Source organism: Ambystoma mexicanum, chromosome 5p (genome assembly GCF_040938575.1).
Source record: "Ambystoma mexicanum isolate Mex_15411 chromosome 5p, UKY_AmexF1_1, whole genome shotgun sequence".
In the NCBI taxonomy this organism is placed as follows: Eukaryota; Metazoa; Chordata; class Amphibia; order Caudata; family Ambystomatidae; genus Ambystoma; species Ambystoma mexicanum.
Window position 1 is genome coordinate 129,614,342 of NC_090930.1, and position 22,185 is coordinate 129,636,526.

Sequence of the window (22,185 nt, forward strand, 5' to 3'; positions counted from 1 at the left end):
TAAGCACGAGAGTTATAGACCACGGACAGGAGTGATTCTCTTCAGTGAAAATACAAGGTAAGTATCCGCCTCTGTGGTAATGAGGCACCAAACACTGTGTATAAGTGCACAATCACATATGATAGTAGGAGTAGCCTATGGTTGAACAAGGTGCACCCGGGACGGAGAGTAGTCAGGGCGTGGTTAACACAGGGTGTACACATTTTCTACAAAACATACACGGAAGGGGGTTAGACAGTTGTGTCACATGGGATCGACACGGGTGTGTTTCGGCCAAAAAGGGGCTTGATTGCAGCCTATCTGTGTGTTGGCCTTCGTCAGGATAGGGCACCAATTGTGGTGCTGTCCGTAGTATCTGCTGCTGTGATAGCAGTGGGGTGCTGTCTGCCGTCCTAAATTGATTACTGGACTGCAAGTGCGTCATGCACTTTAGGTGGGCCGTGGGTTCCTAGAGGCCAAAGTCGTCTTAGGGTCCCGTGCGCCGGATATGGGCCAAAATGGGTCCCAGATCGTCAAAACAGCTGGTGCAGACGTCACTGTGGGGTCCTCTGCGTGAGGTGGTGGCTTTTTGTTATTGACTTGATTTTGAAACATTTGTAATGCGCTTTAAACCGAATTAACGGTATTAGCGCACAAGATAAAGAATCTTGTCAACTACCAACCATTATTCGTGTTCATTGCCGTTGGAGCAAAGATCAGCGATTAATTCAACAGATAGGCCTTAACAGCTTTGCGAAATGTAGTAAAGGCGGTAAGCCTTCGGATATGAAGTGATATGATATAGTAGCTTATTTGTAACATGCTTAATACCCAGGGGTTTCTAAGCGCGGACCCGGGGATCGAACCTGTGTTGCTCCGTGTCGTCTTGCTTCCGAGGCGAGTATGTTGCCCCTAAGCTATCCTTCTGCCATTTCGGACCTTAGATAGAAAGACGCTGGTCGCCGTATGGACAAATCTGGAGGGTGGAATCGCCAATAGCGGTTTGTCCAGAGACCGTACATGACCCATGGGCTTATAGGTGACCATCTTTCTGGATAAGTAACTAGGGGCACGTTATTGATGCATTTGAAGACCACACATGGCATTTTAAACTCGATGCTTTGTTTGACTGGGAGCCAGTGCAAAGATCGGCGCAATGGTGATATATTGGTCTATTTGGGTATTCTAAACATCAACCGAACAGCCGTGTTTTGTGCTTTTTGGAGTCGGTTAATTTGCTTATCATGAGAAGCGCGTTTCTGTAATTCCGTTTGGAATTTACCAATGCCTCCACCACTACAACACGGTACTTCAGGTGTTTGAACGGAAGAGCATGACGTAACAGATGAAGGGTGAACATAATAGATAGGTACGAAGATGCAATCTGTTGGTCATAGCCTAGGAGGTTGGGCTGCCAAAGGCCATACTTGCCAACCCTACAGATTTAGGCTGCAGGCTACTGCTTTTTAAGCAGTCCTACCGCCTACAGATTTCAGTGGCAAGTCATTTATGTGACCCTAGACAAAGCATACAACACATTAATTAGTCTGTCTATATAGTGGACTGGTAGGGGATTACTTTGATTGGGCTCAGACCAATCCACTGACCTGACAGCTACATGACTCTGTCTTGCACTCTTGCCGGTACAACCCTTAGGTGAACCAGCAGTGAAGGCAAGTGGCAGAGCGAAACGCCATCACACAGCATCTGCCTATCAGACTGAGGAGGGTATCAGTCTCCATGTCATTCAGTGTTCAACTTGCACTAAAATGTACTACCTGGGCTGCTGCTACAGTCCAGTGGCAAACCTTGCCTACCAGCTCTGTGTGATTACCTTCTGTGAAGTTAGGTAATAAAATTTGGTGTTATTTTACCATTCAGAATTATAATTTTTTAACATTTCAACATCGTTCCATGTAGTGCTATTTGATGGGTTGTGCTTCAATGGTGCCAACAAATGTATGTTTTGTATTTTCTTGTGATGTCATTGTTGTGGGAATTATTACTTTTGAAGCTTGAAAAATCCTACATCTTTTTGGTCACAGAATGTTGGTAAGAATGAAAGGCACTATAAGACATGTATACCATTTAAAATTGTGGCCATTGTGATGTTCCCATAATGCTCTGTGCTTTTATGCAAATCGCCAGGTTTCGGTCCTATATAGAGATACTTTGTTACGCAACCTGATGGGGGCAGGGAGGGAGCGGTGGACGGCCCTCTGAATGTCCACCGCTAATGGGTTCCCCCAGTAAATGTTTTCCATTTCCAGCACTGCTGAGCGCCCTTCCCCGGGTGCGAATGTGTTGACTGATTTACAGGACTTATTGGCTTTTATATATTTATTGTGACTGTGCTGCTCATGTTTCACTTGACCTATTTATTGTTTTGGAAAAAGTCTACCGACATGTATGGACACAATTTAAAACATGATGGCAATGTGATCATGGTGTCCGACACATGATCAATGCTTGTCTGAGTAGTGATGGCTGCTCCCTACACGCCACCGAGCGAGCATGCATGGGCTGGGAAGGAGTCCACCTTTGGCCTCCGGAACCGGATGTGATGTCACTGCACACTGGAAACCTGCTGTGTTTTCCCATCTGCTTTTGCCCTGTACATGTCCGGGTTTTGCAACTTGTGTGGAAGCCCAGCGTTTGTCAAGTCAGCTGTGAGGTTACAGGCCACTGAGGGGGAAATCTCACATGACAGCCGGGGATAAGAGCACGCATATTTATTCGGGCAGGACTCTGGTCAGCTAAATAGGACAGTCCGATCTCGTCTCAGTGGGATTCCTGTGGTTTTAATGGGATAGTGCTGGCGCATCTCAGCAATACCCGCCACTCTCTTAATGGAATTGCACAGTTTCCGACCATCAGCACTCTTTCCGCAGGGCACCTGTGCGTTTTTAATCACACAGTACAGGATCTTCGCAGAAGGACTTGCAGTTTTAAAGGGATAATTCAAGACCTTCTCTGTGGGACATCTATGCGTTTTAAGGTACAGTTCAGGCACTTCACATCCAGGCACGTGTGATGTCTATGGAACAGTATCAGTTCTCCTCAGCAAGAATCGTGCGACTTAAGGACCTCAGCTGGGCTCCTGTGATTTAAGAGCAGGAACAGCACTTTTCAGAGGGTTTCCACGGGGACCTTGTGGGTAGTGCCAGCACTTCTCAGCAGGACTCTGACTATAATGGGAAAGTAGCAGCACTTCTTGGCTACACGGTTTGTATCTTCTTTTACTTTCGTTGTTTTTGAGGGTTCTGTGTTCTTTTTCTGTCATGGTGTCTGTGCTCCTTTGCCATAGTTTCTTTGCTGCTGCTCTCTGGTTCTCGTGCCCCGTGATGTCATGGATGTGCCTCTTCCCCATGGCACCTGTGCCCCTTTGGCATAGTTTATTTGCTGCTCGTTCGTGATGTCATGGATGTGCCTCTTCCCCATGGTTGCTGTGCCCCTTTAGCATAGTCTCTTTGCTGCTGCTCCCTGGTTCCTGTGCCCCTACGATGTGATGGTTGTGACCCTTCCCTGTGGTGCCTGTGCACCTTTAGCATAGTGTCTTTGCTTCTGCTGCCCCTTGTTCCTGGGCCCCTGTGATGTCATGGTTGTGCCTCTTCTGTGGATTCCGTGCACTTTAGCATAGTATCTTTGCTGCTGCTCCCTTATTCCTGTGCCCCTATGATGTGATGGTTGTGACTCTTCCCCATGGTGTCTGTGCCCCTTTAGTATAGTCTATTTGCTGTAGCTCCCTGGTTCTGTGCCCATATGATGTGATGGCTGTGCCTCTTCCCCAGAGTTTCTGTGCCCCTTTTGCATAGCTTCTTTGCTGCTGCTGCCCCCTGGTTCCTGTGCCCTATGATGTGATGGCTGTGCCTCTTCCCCATGTTATCTGTGCTCTTTTTGCATAGTCTCTTTGCTGCTTCCTGGTTCCTGTGCCCCTATGATGTCATGCTTGTGCCTCTTCCACATGGTTTCTGTTTCTGTGCACGTTAGCATAGTGTATTTGCTGATGTGATGGTTGTGCCTCTTCCTTATGGTTTCTGTGCCCCTTAATATAGATTATTTGCTGCTGCCCACTGGTTCCTGTGCCCCTATGATGTCATGTTTGTGCTTCTTCCCCATGGCATCTGTGCCCATTTAGCATAGTGTCTTTGCTGCTGCCCACTGGTTCCTGTGCCTCTATGATGTCATGTTTGTGCTTCTTCCCCATGGCATCTGTGCCCATTTAGCATAGTGTCTTTGCTGCTGCCCACTGGTTCCTGTGCCCCTATGATGTCATGTTTGTGCCTTTTCCCCATGGCATCTGTGTCCCTTTAGCATAGTTACTTTGCTGCTGCTCCCTGGTTCCTGTGCGCCTATGATGTGATGGCTGTGCCTCTTCGCCATGGTTTCTGTGCCCCTTTAGCATAGTTGCTTTGCTGCTGCATCCTGTTTGCTGCTGCTTCTTGTTTGATGTGCCCCTTTGTTGTGATGGTTGTGCCTCGTCCTGATTATTCATGCCTGCCTTATTACTACTGCATCCCTCTTCCATGCTGTCATGCCCCATCCCCGCGGCTTCTACGCTCCTATCCTGTGGTTTCTGGGTCCCTTTTATATTGTTTACGTGCCAGTTCCGTATTGCTACTGTGTCCCTTCTCCCAGGTTATTGTGCCCATATCTGTTATACCCCTTTCCATGGCAGCAGTACCCCTTGCCCATGAAAATGTTCCTGCTTCGCTGTGGTTGCTGAGCCCTTTTCATGGTTTGTGATCCCCTCCCCATGGCTGATGTCCCCTTCCCATTGTTTCTTGTGCCCTCCCTCCCCATGGCTTATGTCCCCTTGTTTCTTGTGCTCTTCCCTGTGGGGGTTGTGCCCATACCCTGTGTATGTTTTCTCTACACCTATTTTGATCGTTTGCCCTTATGTGTAGGTCATGCTTCCTTTGGCATTACACCACTATAAACCTCCTTGGCTAATATACTTATAGAGAAATCCCTAAGCACTTCATGAGTCCATCACGCCTCCATTTGCCATTAGTATTGCTGCCTCCCTACGCCTTACATCAAGAACATTCACTAATCATATCACACATCAAGTATGACACACCTAGCAGAAAATAGTCACTGCAGTCAACCACTCCCTGCTTGTTTTCTCATCCACTTTCTCTTTTGTATATCCCATCGTTGTCGCGCTAGCCCCAAATCTTTTCTGCTCTGCTATTTCTCTTTGTGAGCTCCTTTTACTCTACTCAGGATGTGTAACCTACACTGCACATCTGATGGGCCGAGGCCTTGGTACCGCAAGACTACTACCACAGTGATCGGGTCGGTATACAAGTTGATATAACATATTGATTTATTTATTAATAGCATAACATTCCAACACATAGCATTACATTCCTCGTTGATATTGGGCCCCATCACTAAGGACGTTAAACGTTTTCCCAAAGTTGAGTTTCCTCTTCCCCTTGTTGTAGTGCCTTTCCCAATCGTTGTTGCACCCTTCCTTAATGTGGTTGTGCCACTTCCCAGTTGTAACTTCATCCTTCTAAGGGAATGATAAAAAGGTACTCTCCAACGCTATAAAGGTGTAAGTCAATGCAAGAGTTGGCAAAATTAGAAAGCATGTGAATGTCTTAGGGTTTTGTATGACCCGGTACTCCTTGTGCTTGGCCCATCAAGAGCTAAATGTGTTGAAGGGAGCAATCCACAGACTGGCATAGCAGGGGTCTTCACAGCCCCCATGGAGTGGGGTACCCTGCCATCTCATCTACCGGGGCAGTCCACTTGGCACCATGACTTCGGATACAAATAATTACACTCTAAAGTCAAGAGTTTGAGCAGCAAGTGTGAAGGCGCTCTGGCTCCACTGCGCATGTCAGGGACCAGGAAGCACTCCCTGTGTCTTGTTCCTGTCTGTGTGAAGCATGGGAGCCAGAGGCCTGCCTAGGGGGGAGGATCGACTCCCTCGGAGCTGGTCAGATTCAGGTTGGGAAACGGGTAAGAAAAAAATATATTGGAAAAGTGTGCTGCATGTATGTCTGCAGCGGTGTTGCATGTTTATATATATATATCAGTAAAAAAACTTTAACACGGGACGTTATGGTTAAGTTGCGCAACTAAAAACCTATGAAATTCAGTGAAAAAACTTTGTTAAAGGGACGTTATGGTTCCAAGTAAAACCGAAAAACCCCCTGAAATTCGCCAGTTATGTTGAGCTAAGGAACCATAACTCGCGCCACCACTGTGCACTGCTAAGCCTAACAGCCAGGACATGAAAGATGACATCACAAATTGATTAGGGTAGTGGAGAAGTTTCTAGAATGTGTCTGCATCTTGGTTTGTGATTCATTCTTTTCCGGTTGGAATATAGCAAGGTTGCCTTGACAGGGATTTTAATATCTGCACTGGATTTTGGTGGTTAGACTCCTGCATGAAGCAGCCACACTCTTCACAAGAGCAGGTGGCACAGCGTTCAAACTTCATGAATGTGATGTCTCCGAACCAAGCTTTATTGCGGATTTCTGAAATGGAATTTCCCAGGGGAGATGGGGGGGAGGGGCAAGGATTATTTTCTCAAGTGGCAGTGATTTCTGAAATGGAAAATCCCTGGAGGGATACTTTCTCTAGTGGGGGTGATTCCTGAAATAGAATTTCCTCCGCAGGGATACTTTCTCTACTGGGGTGATTTCTGAAATGGAATTTCCCCCGATGGGATACATTCTCTAGTGGGGGTGATTTTTTTTTTAAATGGAATTTCCCCCGAAGGTATACTTTCTCTAGTGGGGGTGATTTCTGAAATGGAATTTCCCCTGAGGGGATACTTTCTCTATTGGGGTTGATTTCTGAAATGGAATTTCCACCGGAGGGGATACTTTCTCTTGTGGGGTGATTTCTTAAATAAAAATGTCCCCTGGGGGAAACTTTCTCTAGTGGGTTTGATTTCTGAAATGGAATTTCCCCCGGGGGGATACTTTCTCTAGTGGGGGTGATTTCTGAAATGGAATTTCCCCGGAAGGATACTTTCTCTAGTGGGGGGTGATTTCTGAAATGGAATTTCCCCCGGATGGATACTTTCTCTAACAGTTGTGATTTCTGAAATGGAATTCCCCACGGAGGAATACTTATCCCTCTAGTGGGGGTGATTTCTGAAATAAAAATTTCCCCTGGGGGGATACTTTCTCTATTGGGTTTGGTTTCTGAAATGGAATTTCCCCCGGAGGAATACTTATCCCTGTAGTGGGGGTGATTTCTGAAATGGAATTTGCCCCACAGGGATACTTTCACTAGTGGGGGTTATTTCTGGAATGGAATTTCCCCTGGAAGGACACTTTCTCTAGAGGGGGTGATTTCTGAAATGGAATTTCCTCCGCAGGGATACTTTCTCTAGTGGGGGCTGATTGCTGAAATGGAATTTCCCCCGGAGGGATACATTAAGTGGGGGTAATTTCTGAAATGGGGGTTCCCTTGGATATATTTTTTCTCTCATGGTGGTGACTTTTCTTAAGTAGGCTAACATTTTCGAGAGAGGTTCCCTCCGGACACCTATTGCAACAGCGCCCCTTCTGATCACGCTCCATCGGACTTGATACGTTGGGCCTTCTTGGCTCGCTGCCTAATCCACTTTAACAGGAATGATACTCTCACAACCAAGACATTTGCAAATTCAATCTTTGAGTTAAGGAGCACACCTTTCTCCAGAGCTGAGTGGCTTTGAAATATATAGGGAGAGGTTCGCATACATGAAGGTCCACTGGAAAGGTTTTTCTTAATGTAAAGCAACTGGGGCCGAAGATGAAAAAATAATTCTGATAAGATATTGATGAATCTGGAAGGCATGTATGCTTATGTACCTCTGCTCTCCCATCCAGTCCTTATTTTGCACACAGAAAAGTGCAAGGGCCCAAATATCTTCTAACGCACCTGGGAAACATCGGGTGGGCAACTCTCAGCCCACTACTGCCAACACCCAAGATCGTTCCCCCATCGTGCCTGCATATTAAGGGTTAACGCTACAACTCCCACTGGCTATTTTGGGTGATCAATGAACTAGCCATGGCAGATGTCCAATTTACAGACGCCAACATGGTATCAAACAGTGAAGACAGACACAAGTGATCACAGTTCAAGGGTTATTGAACTTCAATGGTTTGGTTGACGCCTATCTAACCCTAAATCTAAGGATGGGAGCAAACTACGACCATCAAATAATAATAACACAGTCCTAGGGGAGTCTATGTCAAAATAAAAAGGGCCTATACTAATAAACCTATTGCCAATCATTACTTCTAAATACAAATGGTGTGGGATAACAATGTATGCAAGAAGAAAAGTATTCAAGAAATTATATGTCAGGATAGTTGAGTGGTTGGCTTTCCTTCCCCACTTTTTCGACACAGGGCAAGGCGACACACTCGAGCTTCACACACACTCTGGCTTCTCTGCCACGAGGATACAGTTCAAAGCATAATCAGGGCCGTCTGCCAAAGTCTCTTAGCCAATAAGTCTCTCCTGGCAGAGGGCCTGTCGTAACAAACAAGCACCAAAGTTCCTCTCTTATCAGCAATTTCACATTAACAAGTTTTTGGGTCCACTGTTTACCATAGATCTTCCTCTTTCATGCTTGTGCCCCCTTTTAAAACAATATTCACAATTGGTCTGCCTTGATCGGGCTCAGACCACAGATCTCCCTCGTTCGGACTCAGACCCCGTAAGCCTAAGACTTTTGATTGTGCAATGGCTTTTGCTTGAACTGTCGCAGGACGACTTCGATTCACTTAATTTCTCATTCTCTTGTGTTTACTTTTGTTTCTGCCACTTCTTAGCTGGATACCTCACAGAGACCTTCAATTGAGCACATTTGCAGTGCCGTCCCACTCTGCCACTGGTATGGTATATTTCTTTGTTTTTGTTCAACCATCCATCAGCAATTAGGCTTTCCTCACGTCTTGCATTACACACGTTATCAATCTTCGTTCTTGCCCTCTTTATATAATGTTGCTGCTTGCAACCTTGACTTCAACACAGACCTGTCTTGCATCGGTCTTCCCAACTAAACCGGCTGTGCTGATCACTCTGGTGCTGCTTCGAGCTTGGAGCCAAGGATGATACCATGGCGGCTGCTGCTCCTCTCCAACTCTGTCAGCCATGCAGAAGGACCCTGGTTATCTATGACACACAATGCAGGATTCTTCAGTCTGGATTCCTGGCCTTATGCTTTTTTAATCTGAAGGACTCTAAAACAACGGTTTCTCACTGGAAAGGTCAAGGGCATCTCCCTGCTTGCGCACCCTTCTTAGTTTGCCATCTTTCTTCCCTCGTTCAGCTGCCATCTGGAAAATACTGTTCCTTCGTGTTGTTTGTCTCGCTCAGAGTGTGCTCTTGTGCTCCAACTTTTATCCGTGCGGGGAAGCTTAATGGAAGTCAGGTGTGAGTGATTACCAGGTAATTGCCTGACCATAGTAGTAGGACATATCGGGTACAATGCTCGGGTGTGAGTCTATTTTCTCCCGGAGCGGGCTGTCCATGTGAAAGTGTTCATGCAGGGAGAAGGAGGGGTGAAGTTCCTAAATATCCTACTGGGTAAGATGGGGTAAAGCTGTTATAGGAAGGGGGATAACCTGTTTCGCCATCAGGTGTCCCACTCCCCGAAGACCCCTCACCCAGGTGATCCTCTCGCATTGGTCCATCCCCAGGGTCTGGATCCAAAGGCGATGGGTGTGCCCTGGCCACCTAAGAGAGTGACCCGTGGGGACTAGTGGGTGAGACACCCTCTCGTGTCTCAAAGTTGACATTCATGGAAGGCACTCCTCTTAGGCAGTGGCCTTTTCCCTGGCCTTTCCCCTGGGTTGGTGGTGCTGGCTGGTGACTGTCCTCTTGTTACTAACCCACACTAATGTTGTAGGGTTGCTGCGTATTGCAGTAGTGGAGGAGCTCCCATGGTATGCCGGAGGACTGGAGAAATGTGTCAGAGTGGCCGGCACAAGTACCCAGCAAAGTCACATTCCGGCTAATTGTTATCAATGAAAATGGATAGCTACCACTCTGCAGTCTACGTGGGTCATCAAGTTCATGAATTGCGATGCACTGACACAGGGGGGAAGGGAATGTGGCCAGTGCACACTGTTGTTGCTTTCTATGTGACAACTGCTGAATGAGATTTAATAATAATGTTGATAAAACACATCGTAATCAGACTGAGTCTGAGAAAATGAGTGCCAGGCTCAGCAATAAGTCCTGGGGCCGAGCCCTGGCAAACAACCCCACAAATTAAGCACTGCTCCCATATTGATCTTTCTGACCACACTCTCTTTCCGCTCTCCCGGTATGAACCTACAAGGACCTCTTATATTTTTTGGTATTGCCCTAAATAGATATTCAGGCATTTTAATCAACTATTATCACCCTGCTTGGCAGATGGTAGGTGTTTCTGCTGAGCATGAAATAACAAGGTGGCATTAGATTGTAGAAATTAAGAACACTGTGCCTAAGAAGGTGTAAAGAAAGAGTTTTCTAATGCACCCAGCCATTTCTGCCTGAGTGACCAGTCAAAAGCCTCAAAATCTCCCTGTTCAGCAGTGTGGCACCAGTAAGTGTTGCTCTTGTATTTGTATTTGTATTTTGTTTATTTATAGTGCGCACCTTGCCCCGGGGATCTGGGCGTATGTTTAAAGAGGCGGTTACTAGTTACAGCAAATAGATACACTATACATTTTTACACATATTTACATAGAGTTCGGAGCATCAACAGAGAGGAGAGGAGCGAATCTAAGAATACAGTATAAAACGGTATATGTACAATGAGCAGTCGGTAATGAGATTGACAGATGTAAGGCTTATAAAGAGGAGGCTAGGGCATCCCGTTCATGTAACCACAGTTTAGTTTTAGCTTTCAAGGCATAGATGTGAGGAACGTTTCTGAGAGCATTGGGAAGAGTGTTCCAGAGCTTAGCCGCAAGGATAGGGAAGCTCGAGCCTCCGGCTGTCTGTAGCTTGAAACTGGGAATAGTCAGCGTATGAGCCTGATAAGATCTTACTGGTCTAGTTGCTGTGTGTTGTATGAAGCACGTGGAAAGGTAAGCCGGGGTTGTGCTGTTCTGGGCCTTGTGTGTTAGAACAAGTGCTTTGAGGGATATGCGGTGAGTGATGGGTAGCCAGTGCAAGTTGCGTCTCGTGTTGGATATGTGGGAATGCCTAGGAACGTTGAGAGCTGCCCTTATGGCGTTGTTCTGCATGACCTGGAGTTTATCAATGTTTCTTTGACTAGCCCCTAGGTAGAGGGCGTTGCAGTAATCGATTTTGGACATGAGGGTTCTGGCGAGAATCAGACAGTTCTCCGTAGTCAAGAAGGGGCGACATGCTGTAATAAATTTGCAAGTATAGGATGATGCTGAGACAACTGCATTGGTTTGTCGATTGAGGGATAGAGTCGAGATATATTCCAAGTGTTTTAGTGACGTTGGAGACTTTAATATCGTTCCCGTCAATAATGAAGGAATTGAACTTGGGGTCAAGTTTAGTGAGTTTGTATTGATATCCAAGAATGATTAATTCCGTCTTTCCATCATTAAGGCTAAGCCCATGATGAGCCATCCAGGCTTGAATGACAGTGTAGACTGTATTGAGAGCTTTGGCATCTGTTACATAATCGCCAGTGATAGGGATGAGTATCTGGGTGTCATCCGCATAATTAGTGTAGGAGACACCCAGATAGTCAAGTATATCAAAGAGCGGTTTAGTAAACACGTTGTAAAGTGTGGGAGATACACAAGATCCTTGTGGAACTCTGCACGGGATGTGGGCTGGATCAGCTGCGGCTATGGGAGAGAAGACCCTCATGGTTCTGTTTGCCAGAAAAGAGCTAATCCAAGATGTGGCTGCGTCGGAGAAGTGGGCCGCAATTTTGAGATGGTGGCAGAGGATTTGGTGATCGACCAAATCAAAGGCAGCTGAAAGATCAAGGAGGAGCAGGATTGCCAGTTTCCCTTGTCTTTCAGCTCCTCAATTTGGGTTTTCAAGTCGATTAAGGCTGTCTCAGTACCGTGTCTGGGACGGAAGCCAGATTGTCTAAGCCCTAGAAGATTGTTGGTTTTAAGATAGTCCTGGATTTGGAGATAGGCTGCGCGGTCCAGAATTTTGAGAAGGTAAGGCACCGTGGTGATGGGCCTGTAGTTAGAGGGATTATTGGGATCGAGATTAGGTTTTTTGATTAATGGGATGACCCAAGCCTCCTTGAGGTTGTCAGGTACAATGCCCGATTTGAAAGAGGCATTAAAGAAAGAGGTAATGAAAGGGGCAAGATCATGTGCAGCTTCCTTTATGACCGGTGCAGGGCAGGCGTCACCTTGGCAATTGGAAGGCTTAAGCTTCATTATGATATTTTCGACTTCCTTAATGGTGAGAGGTGAGAAGCTGAAAGGTTTGATGGAGTGTTTAGGAGAAAGGGTTTTGTATGATGGGGGGGTTACCCGTTGAGTCGGTGAGGTAGCTCTTTTTTAGTGTTAATCTTGTCTTGGAGCAAGGCAATTTTATCAAGCAGCGCCTTTTGAATGTTGGAACACCATTCAGTGTCAGGGGTGCATGTATCAAGCGGGGCAACAGGGGACTCCAATTCCTTAAGGATCTTGAAGAGTTCCTTGGTATTTGATTGGGCTTGAGTGATCCTTTTGTTATATGCTTCCTTTTTAGCAGCTAGGATGGCTTCTTTGTAGGTAAGGGAGGCTGTGGTGAGGTTGTTTTTGTTGACTAGAGAAGGTGAGCTTTTCCAATGGGCCTCAGCTTTTCTTTTTCTTTGCGCAGGTTGCGTAAGTGCGGGGTAAACCAGGAATTACGGTGGAGCCGCGGTTTTTCTTTGCGCAGTTTGAGGGGGGCAATGGTATTGAGGGCTTTTAGAATGACACGGTTGTAGGTGTCTACTAGCACTGTGGGGTCCGAGCACGTGGTGGACGCCGAGTTCAAAAGAGGAATGATAAGTGGGAGTAATTTCTCAACCGTAATATCCTTTTTGTTGCGTGTGGAAGTGGGAGGAGCAAGGTTAGGTTTATCTGTGGGTGGAGTGGAATTAATGGAGAATATTTTGTGGTGATCAGACCATGCACATGGCGACACAGAGGTGACGTTAAGCGCACAGTTCAAGTCAGAGACCCAGTCAAGAGTGCGACCCTTGATGTGGGTGGGCTCATTGACATGTTTGGTGAGACCGAAGTCGGCCAGGACTCTTTCTAGGTCAAAGGCTTTGGTGTCATTCGTATCTTGGTAGCCTAGATTGAAGTCTCCCAATATAATGATTTGCGAGTTGGGCTTAGTACTGGTAGCTAGGATAGATGAAATGTCCTCTGCGAATGAAGAGGTCAGGCCAGGGGTCCTGTAAATGAGATGTATAGTGGCCGTGTGATTAGGAGAGATCGGCAGTTTAATAGACAGTATTTCTGCTGATGGCAGCTGCAGGCTGTTGGCAGCTCTGAGGTTAAACGAACTCTTAAATATGAAGGCTAGTCCACCCCCCTTAGTTTGATTGGTGTCCCTGTCACACCTAATAATGGAATAGTTGTCTGGGATGGCCAGGGTCAGAGAAGGGCCAGATGCTGCATGCAGCCAAGTTTCTGTGATTGCGAGAAAGTCGAGGTTTTCAGTGACTATGCAATCTGCAATATCTAGGGCGTGTGCAAGGACGGAACGTGCATTAATGAGCGCGCCTTTCAGTTTAGGGGCAGTGATGGCAATGTGAACAGGAGGAGGTGAGTCAATTTTAGGAGCCGAGTGTGCCGTGGTTTTGTTATCGCTGGAGTTTGAGATATTGACAAGCGTGGGATTGTTCTCTTGCAATTGGGTGTCACCTTGTAGGTGGAGTTTCCCAAAGGATGCCGACACACTGGGCTGGTCTCAGGGAGACCGGTAACTTTCTTGCAGAGAAACCTCCACGATTAAGATGAGCAAAAGGCTGGCCCTCATCCGGGCTCTTTTGCACCAGGCACCACTTTTCTATGATGGCAATTTGGTTCCAGGGGCTGGCAGAACCTGAGGGAGTAGCAATGTTTCCATGTAATACGCCACCATGCAAATTCAGCAAACCCGCTCGATGTCCAACGGGGGGACAGGACCGACACTTTCCCACTGGTAGGACACTTCACCTAATGATGAGCTTTATGTGAAATATGGTATTCCAGGCATTAGCCGGCCCACTACCAGTTGATCCAGATCGCCCACTTCTGTCATATGAGCCACAGGGTTGGAATGCGCCTCCTGCAGGTCCGATGGTGCTAGAGTAGTAATTAAGAGACAGGTGTGGCGGAGTAGCATAGCCTTGTTTGTAAATTCTCGTTTAACATCCTTAATGGATCGGCCGAAACAGGGGCAAACCTTTGTATAAAATAAAAAGCAAAACACATTTTTAATATTTTCTAACCATAGAATCATTTAATATTTATAATTGTTTGGACAAAGTTTTCCGGAGTTATGTATGAAATGGAGACGTTATTCTGTCAGAGGTCTGACCTTGGCACTTTTGCTGCATACCTTGGTCAATGTAACGTATACAGCACTTAGCCCACACTTACTTACAGTGCTGCGGTTCCCACTCGTAGGAAGCCTGATATGTTGCCACAGAGGGTTTGATTAGAGAGATGGCCGATTGGGACTAACGGTCTGCTGATCTTTCCCGACAAAGACTGGGGCTGCGTTTCCCACCCTAATCGGTATCCTCTCTCTATAGTCCCTGTTTTCCCCACTCACCACCGGCAGGAGTCTGCACATTTTGGCTAGCCAGATGTTTCGAGCTACGACTCCCATCAGCCCTAGCCAGCAAAGCCCATGGTGAGGAATCATGGGAGTAGCAGTCCAAAACATCTGGAGAACCACAGGTTGCAGACCCGTGTACCAAATTCTTCTAATTTGTTAGGGAGATTAATTGGTTTTATGCTTAATCCACTTCCACAGTGAGACCCTCAGCACTTTTAACTGGACTTCTGGACCTTCTTCTTTCTATCCTGAATGAGGGAAGCTTATTTCCCCTCATTCATTCCTACTTGCTCTGACTTTCGGAACTCTGTTCTCTCTGGTTTACATTTTCTATGGAGTCTGCTTTCCTCCATATTTCTTTAAAGGCATCTGTGTTTACCTTTTGCAGCCCACAGCACCCTCTGTGCAGTGTTGCTGAGGACCATTTGGGTTCTCCTTTGAGATTTCACTATCCTTAACAACTACTGTTATTAAGGATATAGGGATACTTTGAATCCTTCCTAAAACTTTAACCTCTAAGAGATTAGCACACACCACCTTATGTACTAAGAGGATAGCTATTGTCACCCCTCTCTCCGCTCCTGTGACTTTTTGGTCACAGTGGCAACCCTACAGTTATGGCTGGTGGCAGTGGACGTATTCTACCAACTTTTGCGCTATTTCTTACCACAGACAATTTTCAGTCTCGGTTCTGCACAATAGGGTCACCTATGTTCTAACATGGTGGCTCCTTTCTTTGTTCACCGTTTCTCAAGAGTTTATCTTTTCTTTTGTTAGCCCTTCTACCATTCTGGGATGGGGGCGTCTGGGTGCGTGTGTGTTTTTCCATTACTGGAACCCGTAGGTGTTCCTGTCTAGGGTCCAGTGTGTCTGCGAAGGCAGCAAGTGGGAGAGGAGTTTAACACTCCCCTGCACTTTGTCTGCTAGAGTACCTGAATGGAATCAGTTCCCACTGGAGGTTCGGCTGTCTTGATTGGACAGCCACCCACCGCTTTCTGTAAAATGTGCAGAGTTTGCAGTGCAGTGAGTGGGAAACCGAATATAAGGTCAGGTCCCGGAGGTAGAAGGTAAGTTGAAAACTGGAACAGAAGATCTGAAGCTGAAGACGACCAGAGAAGCCTGCAGACCCTTCCAGTACCCATGCAGCGACCACTGCTATCCTGACCCCATTAATTTATCGACAGAGGAGTTCTTTGGCTAGTGTGACCATCCTGTCCCAAGACGAACTACAAATCTAGCCATCTCCTGAGGTGCTGTGACCTTCCAGGGCTGCAAACCGCCAATACTGTGAGACCTGCGACCCATTTGCAGTGCAACATCTTTGCGAGGCTGAATCCGTCTAGAACATTGGTGAGCTCAAGTTGGACCTCCAGAGGCACAATCTGACTCATCTAAGTTCCCTGACCAGAGTGCAGGACTGCAGAATTGAAGATCAACCATCCTTTGTTGGGGTTGATAAAAAGGTGCCACAACCGCAGACTGACCAAGGAGACCAATGAAATACTCTCCCAACTGCTGCTGTGACATCCCATTCAGGGTCCTTCCTTTACGTCACCAGACCGAGGAATCGGGAGGCTGGGTCTGTGGCTGCTGCACAGAAGAGAGTCCAGCTATGTTTGCTTCTTCGAACCTAAGGTACTGTGGGGCTAAAGGTAGAACTTGCCTTAAGCCCAAGAGTCACTCCAGTGTGACCAGAGCGTGTTACAAGCTGTTTGGGTGTCCAGCCCTACGTCTGGCTATGCTTGACAGCTTGTGTCCTTTTGGGGAATCCTTTGCAGGGTCCCTACAACTTGTTCTATATTTCTGGGTATTTTGATTCTATTGGCTAAAGTATCCTGAGGAACTGTGCCTTTCCTGCTGCTACATAAGACTTTTTGTTCTACTCCTGCACTGACTTTTGCTCGTTAGGGTTTGGACTTACAAAGCATTAGAAGCCTTGAAAAGTGTTGCTGAAACATATAATATTGCCCTGGTGTGAGCAACCATACTTTTCCTGCCTACAGACGTAGTCTGCTGTGACTTTGCTAAATGAATGGCATTACCGTTTATCTGTAAATCTATGCGAGTGCGTGGCCGTACCGAAAATACAGTAGAACTGTCACTAGTGTCATTCTATGTAACAATTGTAAGTGCAATCAAGTACAATTGAAGCAGTCACCTCTAAAAAGTACTGTGAATAGTTCCTATGTGTTTTGGTTAATCTAAAAGAGTATTTACTTATCTGCCTTGTGTATATCACATAAACCTATATTTTAATATAACTTCAGTGTGTAAGAGTTTCTTTGGACTATTGTATTTACTGGGTTCAGTGTACTTATCTAAAGCTCACAGCTTCCTCCTATGATAAGCCTGGCTGCTCTGCAATTCTACCAGGATCCTTTGGGTAGTACAGTACCAATGTATACTAAGCGTCTATCCAAATGTGTCTAATGGTGTCCTTTTACTGTACTCCTTGCTGTATAGCGTATGTTATTTACCAGCTATGTTTCTGCCGTATAAAACCTACTACAATACCTGCAAAAAAGCCTGCCCAGTCCATGTAGATGGCAGCACACCTTTTTGCATACCCAGGGTATTTGTTCGTTTGGATCGTCCATGAGGATAACCCCATGGCACAAAGGATGCTCCTGGGTGGTGTTGCCTTTGTACCCCTGGGGTTGCTTGTAGCTCCGTTCTGGTTCAAGGATTTGTTTCTGCCTTTGACCGGGAAGCATCCTGCTGTCCCCCTGACTGTCAAAGGCTAGCTCTGATGACGCCCCCGGCTGGCTTATGTCTCCATTGTCCGAATAGGTTGGGTCTGTGTTGATTAGAGAAGTTTGAGACCTCTCCTGGGTTTAGGTCTAGTTTCTCCACCGTTCCTGATGTGGGACTGTCCCCTGCATTATCTACCTTTCAAGTGTTTACAAGGTGCAAACCATCCTAACTCTAGGGGCCTCATTCCGAGCTGGGCGGTAAGGGGTTAACGGTGCCGGTAATGGTGCCGGCGCCGTTAACCCCTTACCGCCCTAATTATGAGTCAGCTCGCGGGAACCGCAAAGGGCGACTGGTAAAACCAGGCGCCCTTAGAGGGTCCCGCTAGCAGACCAGGGAGCTAACAAGGGCCCGTTATTAACGGGCCGTTGTTAGCTCCCTCCCCATTCCCATTAAGCCCTATGGGGGCTCGAATGAGAATGGGGATGGGTCCCCTGAATGGGAAAATACCGGGTCCTCCAAGGTTGGAATGGCCCGGTAATTCCCCATTCAGGGAACCCGGACCCGGTATGCGGTATGGGGTAGCCATGGTGCTAATAGCACCATGGCTACCGCTAACCTCGGAATGACTAAGTCTAGGACCTGCTTTATAAAACCGATGGCAGAGCAAGTCCCACTCAAACACCTCTGATTTATAAGCCCCCTAGGATGAAGTTTCAAGGCAGAATTGTTCAAAAGACACAATTGAACAACTCTTTTTAAAGTCTCTCATTCTCACTTTCTCCCTTTCCAGTTTCTTTCTCCCTCATTCACCCTCTTCCTCCCTCTTGTTTTTCCCTCACTTTCTTTCTCTCTCTCATTTTCTCTCATTCACCCTCTCTTTGTCATTGCTATCACAGACGATCCACTTTTAGAATCCCTACTCTTCACTCCATGCTCATCCGTCACTCACCCACCCTCATTTCTTCCTCATTGTCCCTCCACTGAGTTAATCCCTCCTCTCCGGGTTCTGCTTTCATGTTTGCTCGGATTCTTCTTCCGCCGATCTTTCAGTGGTGACTAAATGACTTTTGCATATCCACATGTTTTGTGTGCACAAATGTGCCTTTTGGACCGGTGTTTAACCCTTGGCTGTCTGTATGCCCTAGGCAGCTAAGTCAATGGTGAGAGTTCATGGGAGTTGTAGTCAAAGCATCATGAGAGCTGCTGGCGGCAGATTCCTGGCCTAGTGGTTTCACAGCACAGGTTCCTAAGGCGACGCTGGGATCATGGGATGATGGGTGCTTCTGGGAGTTGCGGTTGTGACAAACACCCAGCTGTACTGGAACACATCGCAGCAATGGCCCTTTCAAGACTTGTCGTTTTATTTGAGGATCGCGTTCCACTATGATAGCAATGTGTGTGTCCATTGTACTGTTGGCACCACAGGTCTGACCATCACAAAGTATTCATAGGAGGAACTGTTCCGTCTTCAACCACAACAGCTCGATCCTTTGGCACAGTCTAGTTCTTGAATTCCCTGTGCAAGTACCCATGCATGATTGCGGCCCACTGGAGGGATACCTCAATGCCGTGGTCCAAGTTCAGTGGTGGAGGTTTGCGTGCATTAAACCTACGACTGCTCTTACCCGCCACCCAGGATGTATTCTTCAAGGACTGGTTTCTAATGTGCTAGGTTGCATGAGTCCTTTCACGCCATCATTGCCTTATGTAAGATGTTGGGGCTGTCCAAAGTGGTTGTGACCAACTCTACCCCAAACCCACATTCAAAGTAACGATATATAACGGAAATAAGTATGACAAGGTCCGGGCTAGTATACCCTTCATAGCGATATTTCAAATTGTCATAATGCCTGTATCGCGGTTAATGTTCATATCAACTTTGCGACCATTTTAAAATGGCTTCCTCTGTTTTGTTTCAGAACGGGAGGCGAAGAAAGCGTGCTCGTGGCTGCGTGCGGCTGGTTTCCCGCAGTATGCTCAACTCTACGAGGGTAAGTAGCTGGTCTTTCTGTCTGTTGATTGCCGGTGAGGACGGGTGGTGCTACTGCAATGGCTCTAGGAAGTAGTCCTCTTTTTTGCAAAACTTCCAGCACAACCAGCCTTGCCTTCTTTCTCCAAAAGGACATGGTTCTGGTTTGGAGGGGGGAGTTTTACAAATGGTGTCAATGTCAGGGACATTTTGAAATTTAAATGCAGAGCATGGTCAGAAATGGATCCAAATAATTCCATTTAGCTGAGAAAAAGTAACTGCACTTCTCAATTGTTATAGATGTGTACACATGTCTCCATTGTAATGTAAGGTGGTCCTGTATAACACACTTATGCTATTGTGGCAGCCTCTTGCTGCTTGGTCCTGGAATAAAGGTTGGAGAAGAGTGGAGTGTTAATGGGGTTAGGGTGACATAGAGAAAGTTGCAGGTGCAAAAGCCGGAGTGTGGATGGGTGTAGACTGGATCTACTTGAGTCCTGTGTAACAGTTTGATCCTAGGTCAGGTTTCTGCAACTTTCTCTCTCCCGATAGTTTGGACTACAACTTCCATCATTCCCGGCCATTATAGTTAATGGTAAGTGATCATGGGAATAGTAGTCAAAAACATTTGGAGATCCAAAGGTTGCAGACCTCTGTTCTAGGGCATGGGTGGCGGTGACACCTGGGTGTCTATCTAGAGTGGAGACCCCAATTTCTATTTGCTGCTAGAGCAGGGATACCAAGGAGCCACAGGCCTAGGAGCAAGAAGTTGGTATGTGATGGGTCTAAAGGTGTTGCAAGCCGTGCAGTGGCTCGGCGGTGGTTAACGTGGTGTTGGTGTTAGCCGAAACACATGTCTGGGGTTGCTGTGGTACTCTTGTTCAGAGGAGAATTGCCTCGCCTTTCGGTGCTGGACTGCCCTTGTGGCTGGGACAAAGACTGATATGCCAATGGATATTTCTCCTGTGCGGAGGGTGCACTGAGCTGAAACGTGGGTGTCCACCCTCCTGAGTGGAAGAAATGGCATAGAACAGGTTTTTTTTACCATGTGAGTTCTCAACACAGGGGCTACCACGCTGTGGGAAATCTTGGATAATCGAGAGCCACAGGTCTGGGTGTTACCTGCATAAAACATTATTATTATTATTTTTTTTATTTATTCCGTTTAAATTAAGTTAATGTAATATTCATAACGGGAATTGCATGTTTGATGAAGTTTTAGATGTTAGCACTGTTAGGATAAAGTGAAGAGTAAGAGTGGGGATGGGCCTTTGTGCGTTCTTTATTTACTTTTTGTTTCCTTTTCTCTTTCTCTCTTTTCTTTCTCTTTTTTTGGGGGGTAAAGGGTGAAATTATCTGTTTTTTTTTTTTTTTACATTGTATTGTGAACATACGGTTGAATAGTTTTTTTTTTCTGAATCGTGTTTATTGCTTGAATGTATGTTGGTAAATAGAATACACTAGTTACAAAAATAAAATAAAACATTATTACCGTTGGTCATCAGAACTTGAATACACTGGTTTTATGCTTGTTGTTGCGCTCAGGCTGTGGACTCTTGGCTTGTGCAAGAAAAGCAGGCCTTGTCCGACAGGTCAGTTTATCTATTTACTTATTTATTCTGGCATTTGTAGAGCGCACCTAACCCTGAGGCATCTGGGCGCTGTTAGAACCTAGGTGGGCCTGTGAGAAAGCTTAGTGTTTTTTTACAGGTCTTTATTTTGACTGATATTCTTGACTCAATGGGATTCGAAATGCATCATTTTCCAAAGCTTTTCTCAACAAAATGTCCGTTTTTATGGACCGAAAGGTTCAGGTGAGAAGCCGCAAATGGTAATTTACGAACGTTGCCTGCCATTTATTCGGTCCCAGGCCGACGCGCCCCGCGGTGGCAGGCGAGCGTGTGGCGCATAAGAGTGCCAGGCCCTGACACCCGCGCCCTGTCACTGCACAGGGCTTCCGTGTGAGCAGTCCTGTTTACTCCGGACGGTCCATCTGTCATTCCCATGGCCAACTCTCCGGGAGCGTAGCCTTGGCTCTGCTCGGGGAGGGAAGGCCGAGAACAATAGCTGGAAACGTGGCATCATGGCAAAGCGCAACGCCAGCGATTGTCCGACGCCATGACTTCCACATCCCCCCACCTCTCACGGGGAGAACTCCGCACTCACGGGGCAACTGCGAAATGGCTGAGGTCATGATGTTTCCAGTGTCCCAGTTTCCCAGTGCTCATGCGGCACCCTCTCCGGAGCGCGCGCGCTGCTCTCTGATGCAAATGGGGTTACGTTGGTATTCTGGCACTTGTAGTTCTACTTTTCCCATTATAAAACTCAGACTACAAGTCCCAGAATGCAAAGAAAAAAACAGGACTGGATAAGCACTTACAGATTGGAATGGGTCATGTTGGCAAATATGTGGTGGGGAGCATTCATATAAGCCCAGCCCAATCTGGAATGTACCCTGTATCGGGTCGAAGGCGGTGCACGAGGACGCCCTTTTATGTGCACCTGCTGCCATAAATAAGGACCATTCCAAGGCCATTGTGGCCCTGACCCCCACTCCATGGATCCTTGCAAATCAATAGCCGTTTCCAGCCGTCCAGGGAGTACCTTCGAGAAAGGGTCTTAAATTAATACTTTCATGATTCACCCAAGAACAGCTAAATTGCTATGGCTTCCATAAAATGCTCTGCATTCACAAGAAGTACACATTCAGCAGGAAGCAATATGCCACATAACAGGTGTATTTGTAGAGCCCATGTTCAGCCCATAGAGGTATCCTGGCGTTATTGACAGATAACAGATGTGTACTGTTACCCAACTCAGTGGTACCAATT

At 46.6% G+C, this 22,185-nt stretch overlaps 1 protein-coding gene across 4 annotated transcripts in view; it reads left to right on the forward strand.

Moving 5' to 3' along the window:
* STARD8 (StAR related lipid transfer domain containing 8) overlaps positions 1 to 22,185 on the forward strand; it is a 648,599-nt gene that overhangs the window by 493,075 nt on the left and 133,339 nt on the right. For all 4 annotated transcript variants that reach the window (XM_069612521.1, XM_069612520.1, XM_069612523.1 and 1 more), the window contains one exon: positions 19,305 to 19,376. In XM_069612521.1, the coding sequence (XP_069468622.1) occupies positions 19,305 to 19,376 (72 nt within the window). The remainder of the gene's footprint in view (positions 1 to 19,304; positions 19,377 to 22,185) is intronic.